The sequence below is a fragment of the Danio aesculapii genome, chromosome 16, assembly GCF_903798145.1.
Source record: "Danio aesculapii chromosome 16, fDanAes4.1, whole genome shotgun sequence".
Lineage (NCBI taxonomy): Eukaryota > Metazoa > Chordata > Actinopteri > Cypriniformes > Danionidae > Danio > Danio aesculapii.
Window position 1 is genome coordinate 50,409,746 of NC_079450.1, and position 21,442 is coordinate 50,431,187.

At 37.4% G+C, this 21,442-nt stretch overlaps 1 protein-coding gene across 1 annotated transcript in view; it reads right to left on the reverse strand.

Moving 5' to 3' along the window:
* Nucleotides 1–21,442, reverse strand: part of ulk4 (unc-51 like kinase 4) — a 330,407-nt gene that overhangs the window by 1,253 nt on the left and 307,712 nt on the right. Inside the window, exon 36 of the mRNA XM_056475236.1 lies at nt 8,399–8,484. Coding sequence (XP_056331211.1) covers nt 8,399–8,484 — 86 coding nt within the window. The remainder of the gene's footprint in view (nt 1–8,398; nt 8,485–21,442) is intronic.

Sequence of the window (21,442 nt, forward strand, 5' to 3'; positions counted from 1 at the left end):
GTGATTGGCCGTGAAGGTCATCAGTTCACCAAACTCACCGGTGTTTACTGAGTGTAAACAGATGCAGAGACACCGGAACGTTTTAAAGCAGTGGTCACCAAACTTGTTCCTGGAGGGCCGGTGTCCTGCAGATTTTAGCTCCAACTCTAATCAAACACACCTGACCAAGCTATACAAGGTCTTACTAGGTATACTTGAAATACCCAGGCAGGTGTGTTGAGGCAAGTTGGAGCTAAATCCTGGAGGGACACCGGCCCTCCAGGGCCGAGATTGGTGACCCCTGCTTTAAAGCGACAATTCATCAGCGGATCACTCGTATGTCAGCTTATAGACAAACCAGCTGATCGACATGGCTTTGAAACCCTCCAGTGTCCCTGTATCTGTGGTTACACTCAGTAAACTTTGGTGAACTGATGACCTTCACGGCCAATCACAGTCATTTCTGTTGAGCATGTGAACAAAATGGCAAATCAGCGCTGTTTAAGAACACGCTCATGTTAGCAGAAATTTTAGTATCGTGACAACCCTAGTCAGGTGTGTGTAAAGTAAACCATCAGGAGCACAAGAGATTGACACTGGAAAGATGTAGCGAAATAAACATCAAATTGCCCCTGATGTATGCGCTCATCATGTTTTTTCTCATTGCAGTGTTCTGCGGTAATGCTCAGCCGTGATTGGCTTGACTAAACTGACCATGTGCTTGAGGGATTTGTTGTTCACTCTCAGGTCTTTTCAAACCTCTGATATCTTCGTTTATCTTCAGAACACAAATGAAGATATGTTAGATGAACTCCGAGAGCTCCCTCATCCTCCACAGAAAGCAAACTACTTAATTCAGAAAAACACCAAAAAAACCCCCGACTAAAATCAGACCGTATGCCTTCTGGGGTTTCATTGGAATATTATCAAGATACGGGAATACTTTTGTGTGCACTTAAAACAAAAATAATGACTTTATTCAGCTGTTTCTTCTCAAGGTTCATTTATACTTCTGCGTGCTGGTTGTGTTGCTCTGCAATAACACCTCTGAAACGTGAGCTGGCAGTAGGTTTTTTTGTTCCTCTGTGTCGAGTTTCTTCACAGGTGTTCTGTTTTTTCTGAATGCTACCTTAATATACAAGTAGCTAAAACTCATCATTCAGAGGCGGAAACCGGTGGATGTGCAACAACTTTATCATAAGGTAAACACAAAAGTTTCCATCTGGAGCTCCTTAACAGGACTCCACACTTGTAAACACTTGCTCCATCGGGCTTGTAGTTCTCAGCACCGCCCGCACTTGTCACTGTTAACAAGCCGATCAAGCACAGTTTGCGGATATACATATTTTAAGAGGTGCACGTCGGCCACGGCGAGGGCTATACAGCTACACCAGAGCATATGCTTGCGCTTGACGCAGAGGTATAAATCAGTCTTCAGTGTCAGTATATTGCGCACGTTCATGACCAATCACAGTTTGCGCTATGCGTCGTTGCATATTTTGAGAGGTGCGCGACGGCCACAGCGAGGTGCTATGCGACTGCAAAGGCTGCGCCGGACCATATGCTTGCACTTGACGCAGAAGTATAAATCAGCCTTCAATGTCAGTATCTTGCGCACGTTAATGAGCTAACAAGCAGACCAATCACAGAGTTTGCTCTACGTGTCATTACAATGTGTAGTTACATATTTTAGGTGCGCGAGGGCTTTACAACCGCGCTTGATACAGAAATTCAATGTAAGTATATTGTGCACGTTCATGAGCTAACCGCTAACAAGCCGACCAATCAAAGAGTTTGCACTACGCATTGTTGCAACTTGTAGTTACATATTTTGAGACATGCGCGTCGGCTAGTGACGACTATGCGACCGGTCAAAGGCTGCGCCAGACCATACTCTTGCGCTTAATGCAGAAGTATAAATCAGCCTTCAATGTCAGTATCTTGCGCACGTTAATGAGCTACCAAGCCGACCAATCACAGAGTTTGCGCTACGTGTCATTACAATGTGTAGTTACATATTTTAGGTGCGCGAGGGCTATACAACCACGCTTGATGCAAAGGTTAAAAAAAAAAAAAAACAACACAGACTTCAGTGTCAGTATATTGAGCATGTTCATGAGCTAACAAGCCGACCAATCACAGAGTTTGCACTACGTGTCATTGCAATGTGTAGTTAAATATTTTAGGTGCGTGAGGGCTATACAACCGCGCTTGATACAGAAATTCAATGCAAGTATATTGTGCACGTTCATGAGCTAACTACAAGCAAGCCGACCAATCAAAGAGTTTGCACTACGTATTGTTGCAACTTGTAGTTACATATTTTAAGATGTGCGCGTCGGCTAGTGATGGCTATGCGACCGGTCAGAGGCTGCGCCAGACCATACTCTTGCGCTTAATGCAGAAGTATAAATCAGCCTTCAGTGTTAGTATATTGTATAGTTTGCGCTATGTGTCATATTTTGAGTTGCGCGAGGGCTATACGACCGCGCTTGATGCGGAAGTTAAAAAAACAAACAACAACAACAAAAAAAAACAGCCTTCAGTGTCAGTATATTGTGCTCGTGTACTTACATATCTTGAGAGGTGCGTGTTGGCGAAGGCTATGCGACCGGTCAAAGGCTGCGCCAGACCTTGCGCATCAAGCAAAAGTATAAATCAGCCTTCAGTGTCAGTATATTGCGCACGCTCATGAGAACGTTCTTTATGCATACGATCAGTTTTGAGGATGTTTCTGTTTGGTATTTTTCTGATCTATAAACAAGACAGGCCTGTTGCTCTCTATGGAGGATGAGGGAGCTCTCAAATTTCATGTGCTCTGAAAACGAACGAAGGTCTACAATGACGAGGGTGAGTAATTTCATTTTTAGGTGTAATTTCCCTTTAAGGAATGAATCATCAAAACTATATCTTATGATTGGAATTTTTGGTTAAATAACTGAACTCCATTATTTACATGAATGCATTAAGCATGTTCTGCATTAGCTTCAAGTCAAACGTTCTTTGCGATGGTTGTTTACTTCATGAATATGGTAATTAGAGAGCAGTGCCAAGTGCAGACCTGCTTAAATAAGATAACAGCGCTGTCCACGTACATTATAAATGCAGACACCGAATTTCACCCTGTTAATTACTCATTTAAATCTTTTTTTTGTTTTAAATTGAAACCGAGTAGAGGTAACCTGGACCTGAGCTAATTCAATTATGTTGAGTAACACTGTTAAGTGCGGTTCAGTCAAATATCAGGTAGGTGTTTTTTGTGTGTGTGTATTCTTAATGGTTTGCCTGCTCATTATGCAATATAGCAAAATACAAGCAAATCTGTTTGGAGCGCACAGGATCCTAAAGCAGCTGTTTTATATTAGAAAAGGGGTGAAATTTATGTCCCAGAAATCAGGCCTTATTGTCCTGAGCCTCTACCTGTTTATTGCATGCATTGGTTATGGGGAGGGAGTTAGCGCTACTACAGAACAATTGTTTAGAACTTCTAGAAAGGTTCATTAAGGTAGTTGGTTTTATATTCGCATATTCTCCTTAATAATATAATTTCAGTCAGCGCAATAGCCTAGAGCAGGGGTCACCAATCTCGGTCCTGGAGGGCCGGTGTCCCTCCAGGGTTTAGCTCCAACTTGCCTCAAAACACCTGCCTGGGTGTTTCAAGTACACCTAGTAAGACCTTGATTAGCATGTTCAGGTGTGTTTGATTAGGGTTGGAGCTAAAATCTGCAGGACATCGGCCCTCCAGGAACAACTTTGGTGACCCCTGGCCTAGAGGTTAGCACGCTGACATTTGGTGCAGTAGCACATCAGGGTGTCACTAGTTCGAATCCTGGGTTGAGGACATTTCCCAACCCTACCACCCCCGGTCTCTGCAACTTTGCTTCCTGTCTCATTTACTGTCCTATCTAATAAAGGCAAAAATAAATCTTACATTTTTTTTTTAAATAAATAATATCATTTCAGAAAAGTGTTTTTAAAAATTCTAAATAGTGAAATCATATAAGCAGCCAACGATTAACAAACAACATTGTTCACAGTCAAATAAAACCGTGCCAATGTTGTTTTGAAGTCATACTTGCATGTGCATTCACACCTAATATTCACAGTAGCATGGTAAACAATAGAGACCGTTAAAATGTGCGAATATAAAACAAAACAAAATTTACCTCAATAATAAATCTTCTGTGCTCAGTTTATCAACTGGAGTAATCTTTAGGGCTCTAATAATGCTGGGTTCCACACAATCCATTCATGTTAACCCAACGCAAAGTAATTAAGTTAACTTAATGGTGTTTACCATTTTAAGTTGCTTGAACAAAACAATTGATCTGCTACCCCCCATCTAGACTTTACCTCAGATTGTCAACAAACAGAAATGGTGAAGAGGAGGAGTCTGTTAGGTTGTAATAACTCTCCCCAAACTCTCCTGATCTTTCTGAATGAAATGCCAACTTTACTACATCCAATCAGCTCACAGTTGAAAAACAGGCCACACCAGCCTGATCTCACGAGAAAACATAAGTATTTTACGTTTTGTCAGTTTAGTGGCTAATTCGAGTTCAGTCGTACGAAATTGTACTATTTTAAAAAGGAGGCGTGGCACCTAACCCCACCCCTAAACCCAACCGTCATTGGGGGATGAGCAAATCATACTAAATTGTACGAATTAGATTGTACGAATTCATTCGAATTAGCCACTAAATCAAAAAGTTACGAATTACCATGAGATTGTGTTGGCCACACCCACTGTTTTCTCATTTAATATTCAGTTTCTCCAGGAACTGCGTCACAATATGAAATTTTGGTCACAGGAATGGAAGCTTCTGCTTCATGGGGAGTTTAATAGCCACTAGAACAACAATTGATACTTTACCTCGGATTAAAAAAAAAATTACAAAGACCTCCCTAACCCTATATTTGATAGTTCTATATTAGTTATACATAACTTTCATTTAACTTCTTGTCATCTTCTTTTTTTATACCCAGTCTATAAAGCAGTCATTTTAAAGCCAAAGCTCTTAAAACTGATATTTTCCCTGTATGTTAGTCTGCATTTGATTAAAGTCACTGCCATTTGATAAGCATAACTAGACTAAAATAAACCGTAAAAAGCCTAACCATAACAATATATGTGAACCACATCCAATAATAAGTAATAATATCAATAAATGCATTAAATAAAATAAATACATTTTGATAAATGAATCTATATTTGATGATATTTGATGACTTAGCCAAAAAATAAATAAATAAAAATGACTTTCAATGTCTGGAATAGTCCTTCAGAAATTCTGTGATATTCCAGAAACCCCATGACCCGTGTATGAAAAATAGAATTACATACCCCTATTTCATAAACCTCTCTATATTAAGGTATTGAAAATATTAACCATGATTTTCTGTAAGCTGGGTTAAAACTGTATTGAAATGTAACACTGTAACATTAAATAAAATGGATGTTGATTGAGCTGACTTTGAATAGTACCTGGCATGCTTCTTTGAAAGAAAGTTCAATTCAATTTCATTCAAAGAGCCCTCAATAGGGCTGGAGGCATGTTGGTGATGTCATCATCCAGTAACGCATTGTTTTCAATAATTCCTTTCTGCTTGGCCAAGAACCTAATATTGCTGAAGCTTTTCCTCCCGAGCCTGGCCGGGCGGCTTCAAAGAGATTCCTTCTGATTGAGCAGGGGGGCAGGGGGGTATGAAGGAGGGGGCCCTGCCCTCACAGCAGCCACAATAGGCCTGTAGAATGTGAGGGTGAAGCCTGAGCTCAGGAACGCTCTCATCACAGGCCTACCACATCAATAGATCAAAGATGAGGGTCTCGCTGACAGACTCCACCAGGGGCTCGATGAGGAACCATTGAAGAGCCTCATAAACTCACAGCAAACTTCTGTTACTTTCTTTGTTTTGGAGTAAAGAGAAGGTCAAAATAGCTGGCTATTTATTTAACTTAATAAATTGTGTGAAAAGAGGATTAATTAATTAATAATATATTTTAATAGCAGTTATATAATCATTAGTGTATATATATATATATATGGGGGGTTTTTAATTCACCCGTCCTCACCAATGTCTAGTGCAGGTTTCACCAAGTCAAATTTAAGACTTTTTAAGACATTTAAAAGTCTTATGAATGGATTTTCAGACTTATACAGGGCTAAACGCAAATGATTCTTTTTCTAGAGGCCAGTGGAAAAGATTGTTCACTTTTTTGATTGTTAAGCCATGACACCATGTGCTAGTACAAATCTGACCTCTTCCCAACAGGGAAAAATCACCAACAATCAAGAAAATATGATTATATGGTGTCATGGCTTTGCAATCAATAGACATTTTAATTGAAGCCAATGAGGCAAAAACAGCCACGGACATAACGAAAGGGTACTCAATTTGAACAATACACAAGGGTTAAACAAATGCCATTGTAAGGAAGATAACTAACCATATTAGTAAATAGAGCTAATAAATATAACTTTAATTTTATAACTTTACTTGGAGAACTACTTTTTTGGAGATTTTGAGATTGTTGTTTGTACAGATTGAGTAGTTTTACATGCACAAATGAATATTAAGATCTGTTTATTTATAAATTATTAAATAATTAAATAGTTTCTAATAATTATTAGAAACTATTTAAGACCTACAACACTATATTTGAGTCAATTTAAGACATTTAAAGGCCTAAAATTTTGTTAAGACATTTTAAGACATTAAGAAACTTGTTCATGCTTTTATCAGCAGCAGGGTGGATTACTGTAACGGCCTCTTCACTGACCTTCCCAAAAAGACAGTCAGACAGTTACAGCTCATCCAAAACACTGTAGTCAGGATTCTAAGCAGAACCAGGAAACCAGGATTTTAAAGTACTATTACTGAATGGCCTAGGACCTCAATACATTACAGATATGCTCACTGAATACAAACCTAACAGATCACTCAGATCTTTAGGATCATATAAACTAGAAATTCCAAGAGTTCAGTCAAAGCAGGGTGAATCGGCTTTTAGCTACTACGCCCCCTGCTGCTGGAATCAACTTCCAGAAATGATCAGATGTGCTCCAACATTAGGAACATTCAAATCAAGACTAAAAACACATCTGTTTAGCTGTGCCTTTACCGAATGAGCACTGTGCTACGTCCGACAGATCGCACTATTATGTTTTTCTCTTCTTTTTCATTCTTTTATAACACATTTTATCTGTTTTTATGCTTATTTATGTATTTTTTTTACCATTTCTATTATTTGTTTTTATTTCTCTTATACTTGCTTCTTTTATTCCTGTTTATGTAAAGCACTTTGAATTGCCACTGTGTATGAAATGTGCTATATAAATAAACTTGCCTTGCCTTAAGACTTTTTAAATGCTTTTCACAATAACTATCATTCCAAAGCAGCTTCACAAAGGTATACATCATTTTCATTTCAGTCAAACTCAGAAAAGTTAAGGAGCTGTGTATAGGGTTAGCAGTATTAAACATAGTTAAGCTGCAGTTTTACAGTATATATTGTCCTATAATAAAATTCTGTTATTAATTACTCATCCTCATGTCATTCTAAACCCCTAATAACAAAGTAAAGCCCTTATCCTAATGCTCATCGTAAACACAAATCCTGATCTGATATGGAAGACATAGGCTAACAAAGTTTTTTGGCACACAAAAGTGTTCTTGTAGCTTCGTATGATTACAGCTGAACCCCTGAAGGACTGCTTAACAATGTTTTGGTTTGTTTTCTGGATTACGGACATCTCGGGACTGTCTATGACTGACTCAGATTTCATCTAAAATATTTTAAAGTCCACATGAACCGGAAGTTACGATAATTTTTTTCCTGTATTGTGATGCAGTTCCTAGAGAGATGGAATAATAAATGAGAAAACAGTGGGTGTGGCTTGTTTTTCTACTGTGAGCTGATTGGATGTAGTAAAGTCAGCATTTTATTCAGAAATATCAGGAAAAGAGTTTGGGGAGAGTTATTACAACCTAACAGACTCCTCCTCCTCGCTATTTCTGTTTGTTGTCAAAACTGACAGTTGAAGGGGCGTGGTTCTGTTAGCCACGCCCAATACCTCAAAATCATGTAATTACAAGGGCAAACAAACCGTTGTTTTTTTCTCACAGATTGTTGACCACAACATTAGCAATGTGAGCTAACAAAATCATATAGTTTTCATTTCATTTGTACTCTAATGTGTTCTGAAGATGAACAAAGATCTCAGGGGACTGGAACAGCATAATCATTTTCATTTTTGGTTGAATGCAAACTTTATCAACATTAGAAACAAACTGTTCTGAAAAGTCTGCGCTGGCAGTAAGTTTTGAACTCCTGAAACAATCTCCAAATGAACTTCATTCTGGTCTGATTTGGTTTGGAATGACGTCACACCAAAAGTACCTCAGAACGTTAACTTACCTATTAAGCAGCATCAGTTTCTGCAGCGTGTGAACCAGGATCTGGCCCTCGGAAGAACCCCAACAGGAGCTGCCAACTGCACTCATCTGCAAGACAAAATATACCTTAGGAAACATGCTCAATCTCATATGGTGTCAACCAGAAGCAGCGTGGAACCTATTTAGTCACTTTAACTTGTCTCCACAAGCTCCACTCCATCATAACAAGCTGAAAATAGCATGAATAGTAACCTGTGCGACACTGGAGTACTTTGCCGCTGATTTGACGTGTCTGTTTTTAGAATTAGCGGCTCTGCGCACTTCAGCATGACAGAGCCCATTACAATGTCATCTCGTGGCGTCTCGCAGATGAGATGTTTGATCTGAGTGAATGGGGGTCAGCATGAGCCCCCTCTGATGAACAGCGCAGGACACACACTTCATCTTTTTTGAGAGCTGGCGGTGAATCTGGTGAAGATGTACACCACACACACTGTGATGCAGGAAGGCCATTTTTTACCGTTTTCCTTTATAACTCTCACAGAGTCCTGCAAATCTATCTGCCATCTTTTGGTAGAAGACATGTATATGACAAGAGAAAGCTTTACTAAAGGCTTTTATTCGTCAAGGATGGATACATTTGATCTTCAGTGGCAGTACAATGATTTATAATGATTAAATATTACATTGCGTTGATTAAAAAAGGATACCCTAACCCTAGTATTTGGTTAAAACACCTTTGGTGGTGATTACAGAATCAAGCCTTTTTGTAACACTTTACAATAACATTTTACTTATATAGTCCATTTCACACAAAGGTAATTTGTTCCATTAGATCAGTGGTCCCCAACCCCCATGATGCGGACCAGTCGTTCATAACTATAGACGTTAATAACTGTGATGGTTGGGTTTAGGTTTGGGAAGGTGTAGACTTTATTAACTGTGATGGTTGGGTTTAGGTTTGGGAAAGGTGTAGACTTTATTAACTGTGATGGTTGGGTTTAGGTTTGGGAAAGGTGTAGACTTTATTAACTGTGATGGTTGGGTTTAGGTTTGAGGAAGGTGTAGACTTTATTAACTGTGATGGTTGGGTTTAGGTTTGGGGAAGGTGTAGACTTTATTAACTGTGATGGTTGGGTTTAGGTTTGAGGAAGGTGTAGACTTTATTAACTGTGATGGTTGGGTTTGGGGTTGTGGTAGGAATAGACGTTAATAACTGTGATGATTGGGTTTAGGTTTGGGGAAGGTGTTGACTATATTAACTGTGATGGTTGGGTTTAGGTTTGGGGAAGGTGTAGACTTTATTAACTGTGATGGTTGGGTTTAGGTTTGGGAAAGGTGTTGACTTTATTAACTGTGATGGTTGGGTTTAGGTTTGAGGAAGGTGTAAACATTAATAACTGTGAATGATGGGTTTGGGGTTGTGGTAGGAATAGACGTTAATAACTGTGATGGTTGGGTTTAAGTTTGGGGTTGTGGTAGGTGTAGACGTTAATAACTGTGATGGTTGGGTTTAAGTTTGGGGTTGTGGTAGGTGTAGACGTTAATAACTGTGATGGTTGGGTTTAAGTTTGGGGTTGTGGTAGGAATAGACATTAATAACTGTGATGGTTTGGGTTTGGGGTTGTGGTAGGAATAGACGTTAATAACTGTGATGGTTTGGGTTTGGGGTTGTGGTAGGTATAGACGTTAATAACTGTGATGGTTGGGTTTGGGGTTGTGGTAGGAATAGACATTAATAACTGTGATGGTTGGGTTTAGATTTGGGAAGGTGTAGACTTTATTAACTGTGATGGTTGGGTTTAGGTTTGGGGAAGGTGTAGACTTTATTAACTGTGAAGGTTGGGTTTAGGTTTGGGATTGTGGTAGGTATCGATGTTAATAACTGTGATGGTTGGGTTTGGGGTTGTGGTAGGAATAGACGTTAATAACTGTGATGGTTGGGTTTAGGTGTGGAGTAGGTGTAGATGTTAATAACTAATGTACAGCACCATCTTGCCTACAGCATTGTTTTGAGATGTAGGTTACCATAACTTAAAGTTACACCTCTAACGCCCCTTCATGTTACGTCGCAGTCTTGCAGTCCGCAGATAGACCCTACTCTACAGATTCCCCAAGAAATGGTCAGAGCTGATGAAAAACTTTTCGCTGAACTTCCGAACAGACTGGGATCAACTGGCACTTTAGATGTTTGCTGTATATTCAGCGTTTGTGTCTCACACACACTTTCTTTCATGCCAGGCCACATCTAAGCCAGGAGTCCCACAGATTGTGACGGTACATTCAGAAAATGCTCCCTTTACTTCCGAAACAAGCGGGCAAAACACAACAGGGTGACAGCTTGTGCACAAAAGCCCTGTCTGAAGATCTAATGCTATCCGGAGCGACTCCTGTGACACCGAGGGACAAATCTGCGGATTTTTTCAAAGAAGTCCTTGATGGAGGAATAAGGTAAGAGCTCCGAGCGTGAGGAGGCCTGTACTAGAAAGGGTGTTGGGAGCTTCATTATGTTTGTGAAGAGTCTGATGTCTCTTTATCTGTGATGTCATCACCCAGCCCACCTGCCCACCTCAATATGCACCTGTTACTAGGCAACAGGGTTATGTATCCGACTGAACGTGTCATCTCACATCCTTGATTTCTGTCCTGCCTAATGCACAAGGCTGTACCCATTCACCTGTTTATAACAGACTTATAGCCTTTATACTAAACAAACATGTATAGTTAGCAATGTAGACACAATAAACAGCCCAAATGGATAAAAAAAAAGATAATTATGATAAAAAAAGATCATTAAAATTAGCATCGATCTGACAAACACACGCTAGATTAGATAATGTATTTATTACCATGAATAACTAGTATTTATTATATTTAGTAGATGTTGTAGCTCCCACTAAGAAAAGAATAGGTTATTTAAACCTTATAACGTCTCGTGTATGTATGTCAGGGTGGATATGCAAATTAGAATTTGTCTGATTGATATTTATAATATTTTATATGCATATAGATGCTTTTTTACAGGGTTTCTGTAGGTTTCACAATATCAAATTTAAAACCTTTTTAAGACCATCAGGAATTACATTTTAGACTTATATAGGGCTTAACGCTAAGGATTTGCCTGCTCATATGCAAAGGGTTGCAGAACGACATGAACAATGGAGAACGACAAGATATGGAGAGAGAAAGAGTGGCAAGAACTGTTATATATAGTTCAAGTCAATGGCCCAGCGGAATTTGTTTTTACTTGCCCCATCAAAAAACGAATTCTAATTAGTTATTTCTTAGCCACATATTTAATAAGAGATCTGCAGAGTGGACGGCAACATCAACAGCCTGAGGTATCAAGACATTTGTGCTGCCATTACATTACAAACCACAGGAGAGGCCAAATTCTTTAGCATGATATAGCGCTCCTTCTCATACTACAGCCTCCACATCAAAGTTCCTGATAGCAAAGAAGGTCAAGGTGCTCCAGGATTGACCAGCCCAGTCACTAAACATGAACATTATTGAGCATGTCTGGGGTAAGATGGAGGAGAAGGCATTCAAGATGAATCCAAAGAATCTTGATGAACTCTGTGAGTTCAACCAGTTTTGTGACCTAATCTAAAGTGACGACTATGATTCATAAATCCCCCATAAAACACTGAAAGCATTTATTAGCATACAAGCTAACTATTAATATATGCCTGAAATAATAATATACAAATGCTGATGTGAATAGTATATTTAGCATTTACCAACTCATTCTGAATGATCTTGAAAACCATCGACTACTCTTAAATACAAATGGTTTGTAAACAATGCAATAATTTAGTCAATAAAAATGAATCAATAACAAAGTATGAAGGTACAATAATTAGACACATTATAAATGTGGTTATAAGTCAAGAATAGAGCATTTGCAGCTGCAGTTATAGACTGTTTACTAATGTCTGGTAATGTAGAGTTAATGCTTAATAGATGATTCATAGTGTGTAGTTATTATAAAGTATCCAAAGATCCAAGTTTCAAGTAACTCTTCTTCAAGATCCAAAGATATATACACTAGATATTGCATATGGACGCTAAGCATGTGTCAATAGCGCGGCCACATTTGTACAGGGCTCCCAGGACCAAAGTCATTCAACCCCACTAGTCAAGACTAAAGCCAATGTGAAGATGCTGGACTTTTGGGCTGTGTACGAGTGTAGTAACGAGCAAAGAAAGAAAACAAAGCATAAAGGCAGAACATTACATAGGTCAGATTTCATTTTTTACGATTTTGTATGTTACAAACTTTTGTGCTCAACAAGTATTGACGATAATACAGACTGTATTATCTGTATTACTGCACTGACCATAAGGCAAAGCAGCCCCAACTCACACTCAATTCTAGACTTATGCTAGTTCTGCTAAATAAAATCAGCAAACAATGTACCTGAAATATGACAACAAGTTGCTGCCGTGCCAGAAACTTGTATTATTGTCGGCTAAGTGAACGAGTCGTTTATAACGGAGATTCATTGCTCCCTCCATTAGCATTAGAAGTGAAAGGAGGGTGTGTTTCAGGACACAGATTAGATCAAATTTAACAGAGAGGAAGGATAAAACATTTCCATGCACACAAACACACGCTCTTTGTCGCCATTGCCCTTGTGGTCACTTATCCATCGATGTAGAAATGTGATGTTAAATTATAATTTAAAAAATATTTGCATACTGACACCGGGAAAACTCCCAATCATAGAGATGTGTATTGAAATGTATATATCTCTGGCTCAGGATGACCAGTCCTCCACTGCATCTTGGTTCCACATTCATTTCAAAGGAGCGCTACTCTGTACTAAAATGGCGGCTCTATTGACGCATTACTTCCAATACACAACAATAGTGTAGGCGACATTTAAAGTAAATATCTATGATCAAGAACCAGCAGATAAACAGATGATGGGTGTTTTTTGTCTTTAAACAATGTCTTAATTGAGAGAAATTCTGAAGATCTCGACATAGTAACACTCTCGCAAACCTATCAATTTTATTATGAAATAAGAAAATCTTCACGAATTCAGCTCTAGAACCTCCAACATTTCCCCAAATGTTTCAACATATAATGCTTTAAAAAATAAAGCTCCTAATCATATTTTGCTTTCAAACATTTCAGGTACACTATTACAGGTTTTCTTCTAGGCTTTTAATATTCCGTCGTCATACCACAGATATGTTTTCCTCCTCCGGCCACAAATTCTACCATTATCTTCAAGGCTTTATTATGTTTAATTACGAATCATTTTATATATATAAAAATACATAGCATAGACCAGGCAGAAATTGAAGCTTTGTTCTGGGTAAATCTCCTTCCTTTAGCCAGGAATTAATTTGAGAGAAGCCAGATGAGTCACAAACAAGCTTTCACTGGAAAGCCCTCAAATGTCCAGCAGATAGCGGATGAGGAGAACGCTGCGGAGCAGCAGCAGAAACACTTTCTCAGCAGCCTTCATTCCTCATTGAATCTGCCTGCTCATATGCAAAGGGTTGCAGAACAACATGAACAATAGAGGACAACAAGATACGGAGAGAGAAAGAGTGGCTGTTATATACAGTTCAAGTCATTTTTTAATTTTTAAATATTTCCCAAATGATGTTTAACAGAGCAAGGAATTTTTCACAGTATTCCCTATAATATTTTTTCTTCTGCAGAAAGTCTTACATGTTTTATTTAGGCTAGAATGAAAGCAGTTTTTATTTTTTAAAACCATTTTAGAACAAACAAACAACAGTCCCTTTCACATATCCAGACTACCGGCAATTTTCCGCAAAGGGATCGTGTGTGAACGGGGCCTTTTTGAAAATACCGGTAAATTCGTTCTGGCAATTTTCTGGAAAGAGAAGTTGTAACATTATTGGTAATTTGCCAGAATGCTGCTCTGTGTGAACACAGAAGGAAAATTGCCAGAAAGAGCCTGTTCTTTATTGGAACGTGCTGACGTGAGGCGTCTACTCCAGCCAATCGTTCAGACAAATTCATGAAAATGCCTTAGAATCCTTTTCCAGAATCATGCTGCTAGTTGTTAGTCAGTTAACGTTTCTATGTTTCTTCTTAAAGCCAATTGTGGAAAAAACGATTGATAAAATGCTTGTGATAAACCGCTGTGAGTTTACCTTGAAGCCGTGCATTCAGTTCGTGCACATAAAGGAATGCTCTAGTTAGTGCTAGCACACAAATCTCAACATGCGAAAGTATTCCTCCATATATTTACATCGAAGTTACACAATACTTATCCATGGATACACAATACTTATTCATTCATAGAATTTGTAATGTAGTCAAATGTGTCAACATTTAGCTGCAGTTAGTGCTTCTGCCTTTGGATGTCCCTGGGCAGAAACAAAGCAGCTGTATGTAATGCTAAAGCTTTAAATAAAAGTGAAACCATCAACAAAAGTCTGACCCCTGCTACGTTTACAAATACAAGCGCAGCCGTTTAGAGGCCATTTCTGGTTAATGATGTCAGAATTTACCAGTATTTTGGAATTTTTGGAATGGATGTGTGAATGGTCTTTTCCGGAATAAAATCTGGAATGTCCTTGCCTGTGTGTACAGTGCTTTTTGGAATTTACCAGTAAAGTAATTCCAGAGATTTTCCAGTATCACTGTGTGAAAGGGGCTAATGACTTGCCTACTTATCCCTAACTTGCCTAATTAACCTAATTAAGGCTTTATATGTCACTTTAAGCTGAATTCTAGTATTATGGAAAATATCTAGTAAAATATGATGTACTGCCATCAAAGATAAAAGAAATCAGTTATTAGAAATGAGTTATTAAAGTTTTTATGTTTAGAAATGTGTTGAAAAAAATCCGTTAAACAGACATTGGGGAAAATACTTCAACTGTATCTGTGTGAGGCTTTTAAATCCATCTGAAAGTTGCTGAGACTTTTAATTCAGTGTGTTGATGTACTGAAACGGAATTTTAAGTAGGGGGTGGAGCTTCCTTTTTGTGCATCATTCTCTTGTACACTGTCAAATATGATATGACAAAAAGTCTTTGATGAAGCTTTGATGAACGACAGTAACAAATCGGTTTTCTCGAAGCCATGATAACATTTGATTTCCAGGCTATAACAGCACATTCAACATCGAACCCTTTATGTAGCTGCCAAATATCATGTGATTTCGGGGGCAAATCAAAACTACATTGATTTTGTTAGCTCACATTGTTAGTTTTGTGTTGAAAAATTCATCTTTGCCTGCCATTAATAAACAAAAAAACAACAACGTTTGCCAATGTAATTTAAAATCAAAGTCTGAAAATGCACATCCTGTTTGTTTTCAATTAAACTCTCAGATTACATCAGTCTGAGATATTGGGCGTGGCTAACATACTTAACCACGCCCACTCCAACTGTCAACAAACAGAAATGCTGAGCAGGAGTCTGATAGGTTGTAATAACTCTCCCCAAACCCCTTTCCTGATCTTTCTGAATGAAATACTGACTTTACTACATCCAATCAGCTCGCAGTAAAACAAACAAGCCACACCCACTGTTTTCTCATTTAATATTTAATTTCTCTCTGAACTGCGTCACTGTTACGTGGGTCTGTGTTATTTAATTCATATTTATTTGTTGCGGATTTGTGCTTGTTGCGCTTGAGTTATAGGAGGAGTTTCCTACCCGGCTTGTCGAGGATTGGATGACGTCCGTGACGTCACGGGGGATACCCAGTATATAAGGCTGACAGCAATGGCGGTTCAGTCTCTCTCTCTGACTCTTGCTCTCCCGCAGTTCGGTGGTGGCTTGCGCTCAGGCGGTCTGGCTGGCGGTGCTCCGCATGCCAGGCGATGCATCTACATGCTGCTCTCCTTAGAATTATGTTATTGTTAACCTTTTGTTAACTAGTTTGTTAATTTTGATACTTTGTTTTCATAGCAGGTAGTGGATTATTTTTCATAGTCACGTATTGGTATTTATATATTTTAGTGAAGGTAAGCAGCGGCCCGGAAGACTCACCTGTTTTTTATTCCTTTTACGGGAGTTGTAGGTAAGATCTGTCTATTTAAAAACAGTATAGTCAGAGACCTGTTTCCTTAGCTGCCCTACCTGTCTACTTGACTTTTGTTTTGTTAATGTTTTGCTTATTATTTCTGTGAATTAAAGAGTATTGACGGAATGTCAATTTATTAATTCAGTCGTCTGTGTCTTTCATATGTTCGGCTCAAACCTTGGTTGTTGTTGTTCGAGCCAGTGTTGAGTTTTGGGCCGTAACAGTCACAATACGAAAAAAAAACAGCAGCAGTTTCTGGTTCATGTGGACTTTAGGTAATATTATTGTACTTAAGTAGTAATTATTAGTAGTACTTTAAGTGTGAGCACACCTAATCAAGTCCCTAGCAAACCTGAACTTATGATAAACCTTATAATAAAGACAGATTTTTACCCCCGATAAGAAAACAATGCAAAAAAACCCCAAAATGTTTTCTCTTCAACTCCCTCCTCCCAACCTAAACAAGCTCTGTTGTGCATTTAATATGCAAGCAGTTTCCTAGTTTCCCCACTTCAAAGGCTGACATGGAACAGTACACCCAAGTCCTTGTAATTACCAACTGAATTAACATGCCTATTAGCATATTAGTATAACAGATTCTCAGATGGGGTCTTATGGGAGACTCCAGTGTTCCTTGCACTCGTTCGCTCAAGTGCACGACCCGCCATTCTGTGAAGAGGACAAGATGAGAGGATGCGGAGATGAACCCAATCAATCTACAATCCACAAACACGTGCCACACACACGCACACACTTTCATCAGCGGCTGCATAATCAAGCACAATGAACAGATGAGTTTTAACACACTTGTGCATATTGTCCTCATATAATTCAATCCTCTCATCAGACCTGACTAAAAATAACAAGAGACTAAAAATGAGAAGACAAACGGCGTGAAGTTGGTCTGGATGTTGTGTGGGTGAGCAGGAGTATCGTCTGCTAAAAGTGCATTCTGAATGGATGGTTATGCTTTCTGATGCAAGATCATTCAAGCTACACTGTCCCAACACAAATCGATTAAGTTACCTTGTCACTGTTTTTACTCATTTAAAGGTGCTGTATGTTAGTTTTTGACTTTTCTAAAGCATAAAAATACCATAATATGTTTGCAAATATTTAAGAAAGATGCCAAGTAAACATTCTTGTTTATCTGAAAAACAATGCTGAAGTCAGATATTCTGCTTTGAAATTGTGCGTTACGTGTCGGAACGTCTGTCTTTGTTTTGATCATTTAACCCGTCTAATATCAGTTAAGGCAATTATATTCCAGCACCCCGGACTGTCTGGGTGGAAAACAGCATATTTCATTCATTCAATCAGGAAGGCTCTCAAAGCATGCATCTGTGACCAAAATACGACTTCCAGTAGACAAAGCAGCCTTCGAAATGAGCCGCAGATTCAGAGTTCCATGTGAGGTGGTTATTAATTAGCAAATAGTTTAAATGTTACGAATGTAAACATTAGGTGATCAGGTTACATTGTCCTATCGACAAGCTACGTGACGGGATTTGCAGTGATAAGCAAGTTGGCAATTTGCACCAGACGAATCATGACAGAAATTAAAATACAGCCATTCAGAAACACAGAATAGTGCACTTACTGCACTCCAACGAAAATGGTAAGGTTTATAATCTAATTAATACATATTAAATCTCTTTAATATTATTAAATGCACATGCTGGATCATTGATATGTGTTGGCTTGCACAGTCACAGTTCTGAAGTTCAATTTCAAACGGTTTATTTTATTTTTAAGATCTGCTGCTGCTTTCAGTAGTATGGCAATAAATGTCTTGTAAAATGGCATTCAAACTCACCTTATTAGCATTTAACACTGAATAAGGCACATGAGCTGTACCTGAGGTGAACATTGTCAGTTTGTCCTGTTGTACTGTCCTGTTGAAATAGAAGCCGTATCTAAAATGTAAATTTCAGGTCTTGGTTAGAACAAAAACTCATTTTATTATGCAAATTATCTTTATCTTTAAATCAGCATTTAGGTTCGATTGTCAGGCACAATCCTGCTGATGTCGTGAATCTGGCAACCTGCGCTTGCATGTGTTTTGAAGCAGGAGTGCAATACCTAGTTCAACCACTGGGTGTCAAACTTACATGCTGCACCTTTAATTGTTTTTACAAATTTAAGTGGATTAAACATAAAACAATTAAGTAGTGCCAAAAAACGTCAAGAACTGTGTTGCTTCAGCTCAATTAAAATAAGTAGTTTGAACATGCAACAAATTTTTTTTTATTTTTTATTTTTTTCTACTAGTTTGTAATATGGAGGGTTGGTATTACTTAATAAAAAATGTACTGTTTCAAAACTGTAGTAAAGCTATGATCACGTTAATTATAGGCCATTTTGAGGGATGTAAACAAAAACAATGGTCCCAACATATTTCCTGTTTTTCATTTTTAATTTCTATAGCTTCCGAGAATCCAAAAAAAGCCACATATTGATAAATAATGTTATGACAGCTGTTTTAACATTACGTTATGTTTGAATTGCCTCAAGCTACAGTAATGAAATAGTTTGATAACAAGCAGAAAATGTTCATGGGCCAATGACATGACCGCATTGAAATGGTCCATTAGGAACTCAATAAGATGAAAACAAACAAACAAACAAACAAACAAACAAACAAAGCCTACAGTCATGATGTTGCTATTTGTGTCCACAAAACAAGATATCACCACAGTACAATCTCCTTATGATGGTATTTTTAGGTGCTGTTTGTGTATATTCTTTAGCATTTTAATTAAATTTATATTTAAACGTGTCACAGGCTGTGCATAGATACAATTTGTTACATTGTTCTGTGATATCTATATAGCAGGTATGTGGTTTAGGTAGGTTCAACAATTCTCCAGAAATGGTTTTATGTGCTCATTTATAACAGCAGGAATTATCCCTAGAACGAAAAGCATGGTTTGACCATATTTGAAATGGTCATGAATATTAATGAGCCCTGCCCTAACACTCGGAGGGCTCTATTTTAACAGTCTAGGCACAAAATCTAAAGCTCATGGTGCAAAAGCATTATGAGTGTGTCCGAATCCACTTTTGCTATTTTAAGGATGGAATATGCTTGAGCCCCGGCGTATGGTCTAACAGGGTTGTGCTTATACACTTAACGAGTTATGGGTAAGTTTTGAGCATAACGTGCAATAAATCAATCTCATCTCCCATTCCCTTTAAGAGTCAGTTGCGTCGTGCCATAGCACATTCGCTATTTACATGGTGGACTTTGTAAGTGGAAGAACTGAATGCTTCACTAGCGAGAAAACAGTTGAACAGACCATCTGCAGCGCGAGGATAAAGAACGAGCCTCCTCCATTCGGACTCTTTACTTTCTCTTTATCTTTACTCCTTTACTTTCATGGATAACAGTGTTGTCACACTCCACTAAAGATATCCATTAGCCAACACATTTAATTTTAAGCACAAAGATTTGTTTTAAAACTATTTCTAAAACTAAAAACTATAACTCAGGTCTAATTTCCAGCAAACAAATAAATGAACAATAATAACAAGGTGAGGTCAAAAAATTTAGTTATATCCAGACACGTCCTATTCTTATGCCCCTTTTGGTGATGCAGACGTCTCCAAAACCCGACAAGTGGGTAAATCTAAACTTGTTTTTATTAAAACAAATATAAATATGCATATAATAAATAAAACTGCGAATAATAATAATAATAACAACATTATACAAATGCAAATTGTCATGAATGAACTGAAAAAAAGACATGGAGGCATGAAGAAGGCATGGAGGCAGTGGTTTTTAGATTTATGTTGAAAATAATTTTATTCCTTTAATTTGTTTTCAGGTGTAAATACATTTGTGTATTGCTGTACATCCTGTCTGTATTAGGCAACGTGTAAGCAGAGGTGGGTAGAGTATCCAAAATCTATACTCTAGTAAAAGTACAAGTACTTGCAGAAATTATTACTTAAGTAAAAGTAACAAGCTTAAAAGTTACTCGAGTAAAAGTAAAAAAGTATCTGATGAAAAAATTACTCAAGTAAATAGTTACTAGTTACTTTTCAATATATATATATTTTTATATATGTGGTTTTATATATATATATTATATATATGATTCTGACTTCAACATATATATATATATATATATATATATATATATATATATATATATATATATATATATATATATATATATATATATATATATATATATATATAGTTGAAGTCACTGAATTATTAGTCCCGTTTATTTTTTTCCCCCCTAATTTCTATTTACGGAGAGATTTTTTCAACACATTTCTAAACATAATAGTTTTAATAACTCATTTCTAATAACTGATTTATTTTATCTAGATATTTTTCAAGACACTTCTACACAGCTTAAAGTGACATTTAAAGGCTTAACTAGGTTAATTAGGTTAACTAGGCGGGTTAGGGTAATTAGGCAAGTTATTGTGTAATGATAGTTTGTTCTGTAGACTATCGAAAAAATATATAGATTAAAGGGGCTAATAATTTTGTCCTTAAAATTGTGTTTAAAAAATAAAAAAACTGCTTTTATTCTTGCCAAAATAAAACTAATAAGACTTTATCCAGAAGAAAAGATATTATCAGACATACTGTGAAGATTTCCTTGCTCTGTTAAATATCATTTGGGAAATATTTTTAAAAAAGAAAAAAAAAGAAAAATTCTGGAAAGTAATAATTCTGACTTCAATCATGTTTAACAGAGCAAGTAATTTTTCGCAGTATTTTCTATATTTTTCTTCTGGTGAAAGTCTTATTTGCTTTATATCAGCTAGAATAAGAACAAAAATAAAATTGTTTTAAACCCATTTTAAGGTCAATACTATTAGCCCCACTTAAGCAATATTTATTTTGATTGTCTACATTAATGATTTGCCTAATTACCCTAACTTGTCGAATTAACCTGGTTAAGCCTTTAAATGTCACTTAAAAAATATCTGAAAACATATCTAGTAAAATATTATATACTGTCATCATAGTAAAGATAAAAGAAATGAGTAATTAGAAATTAGTTATTAAA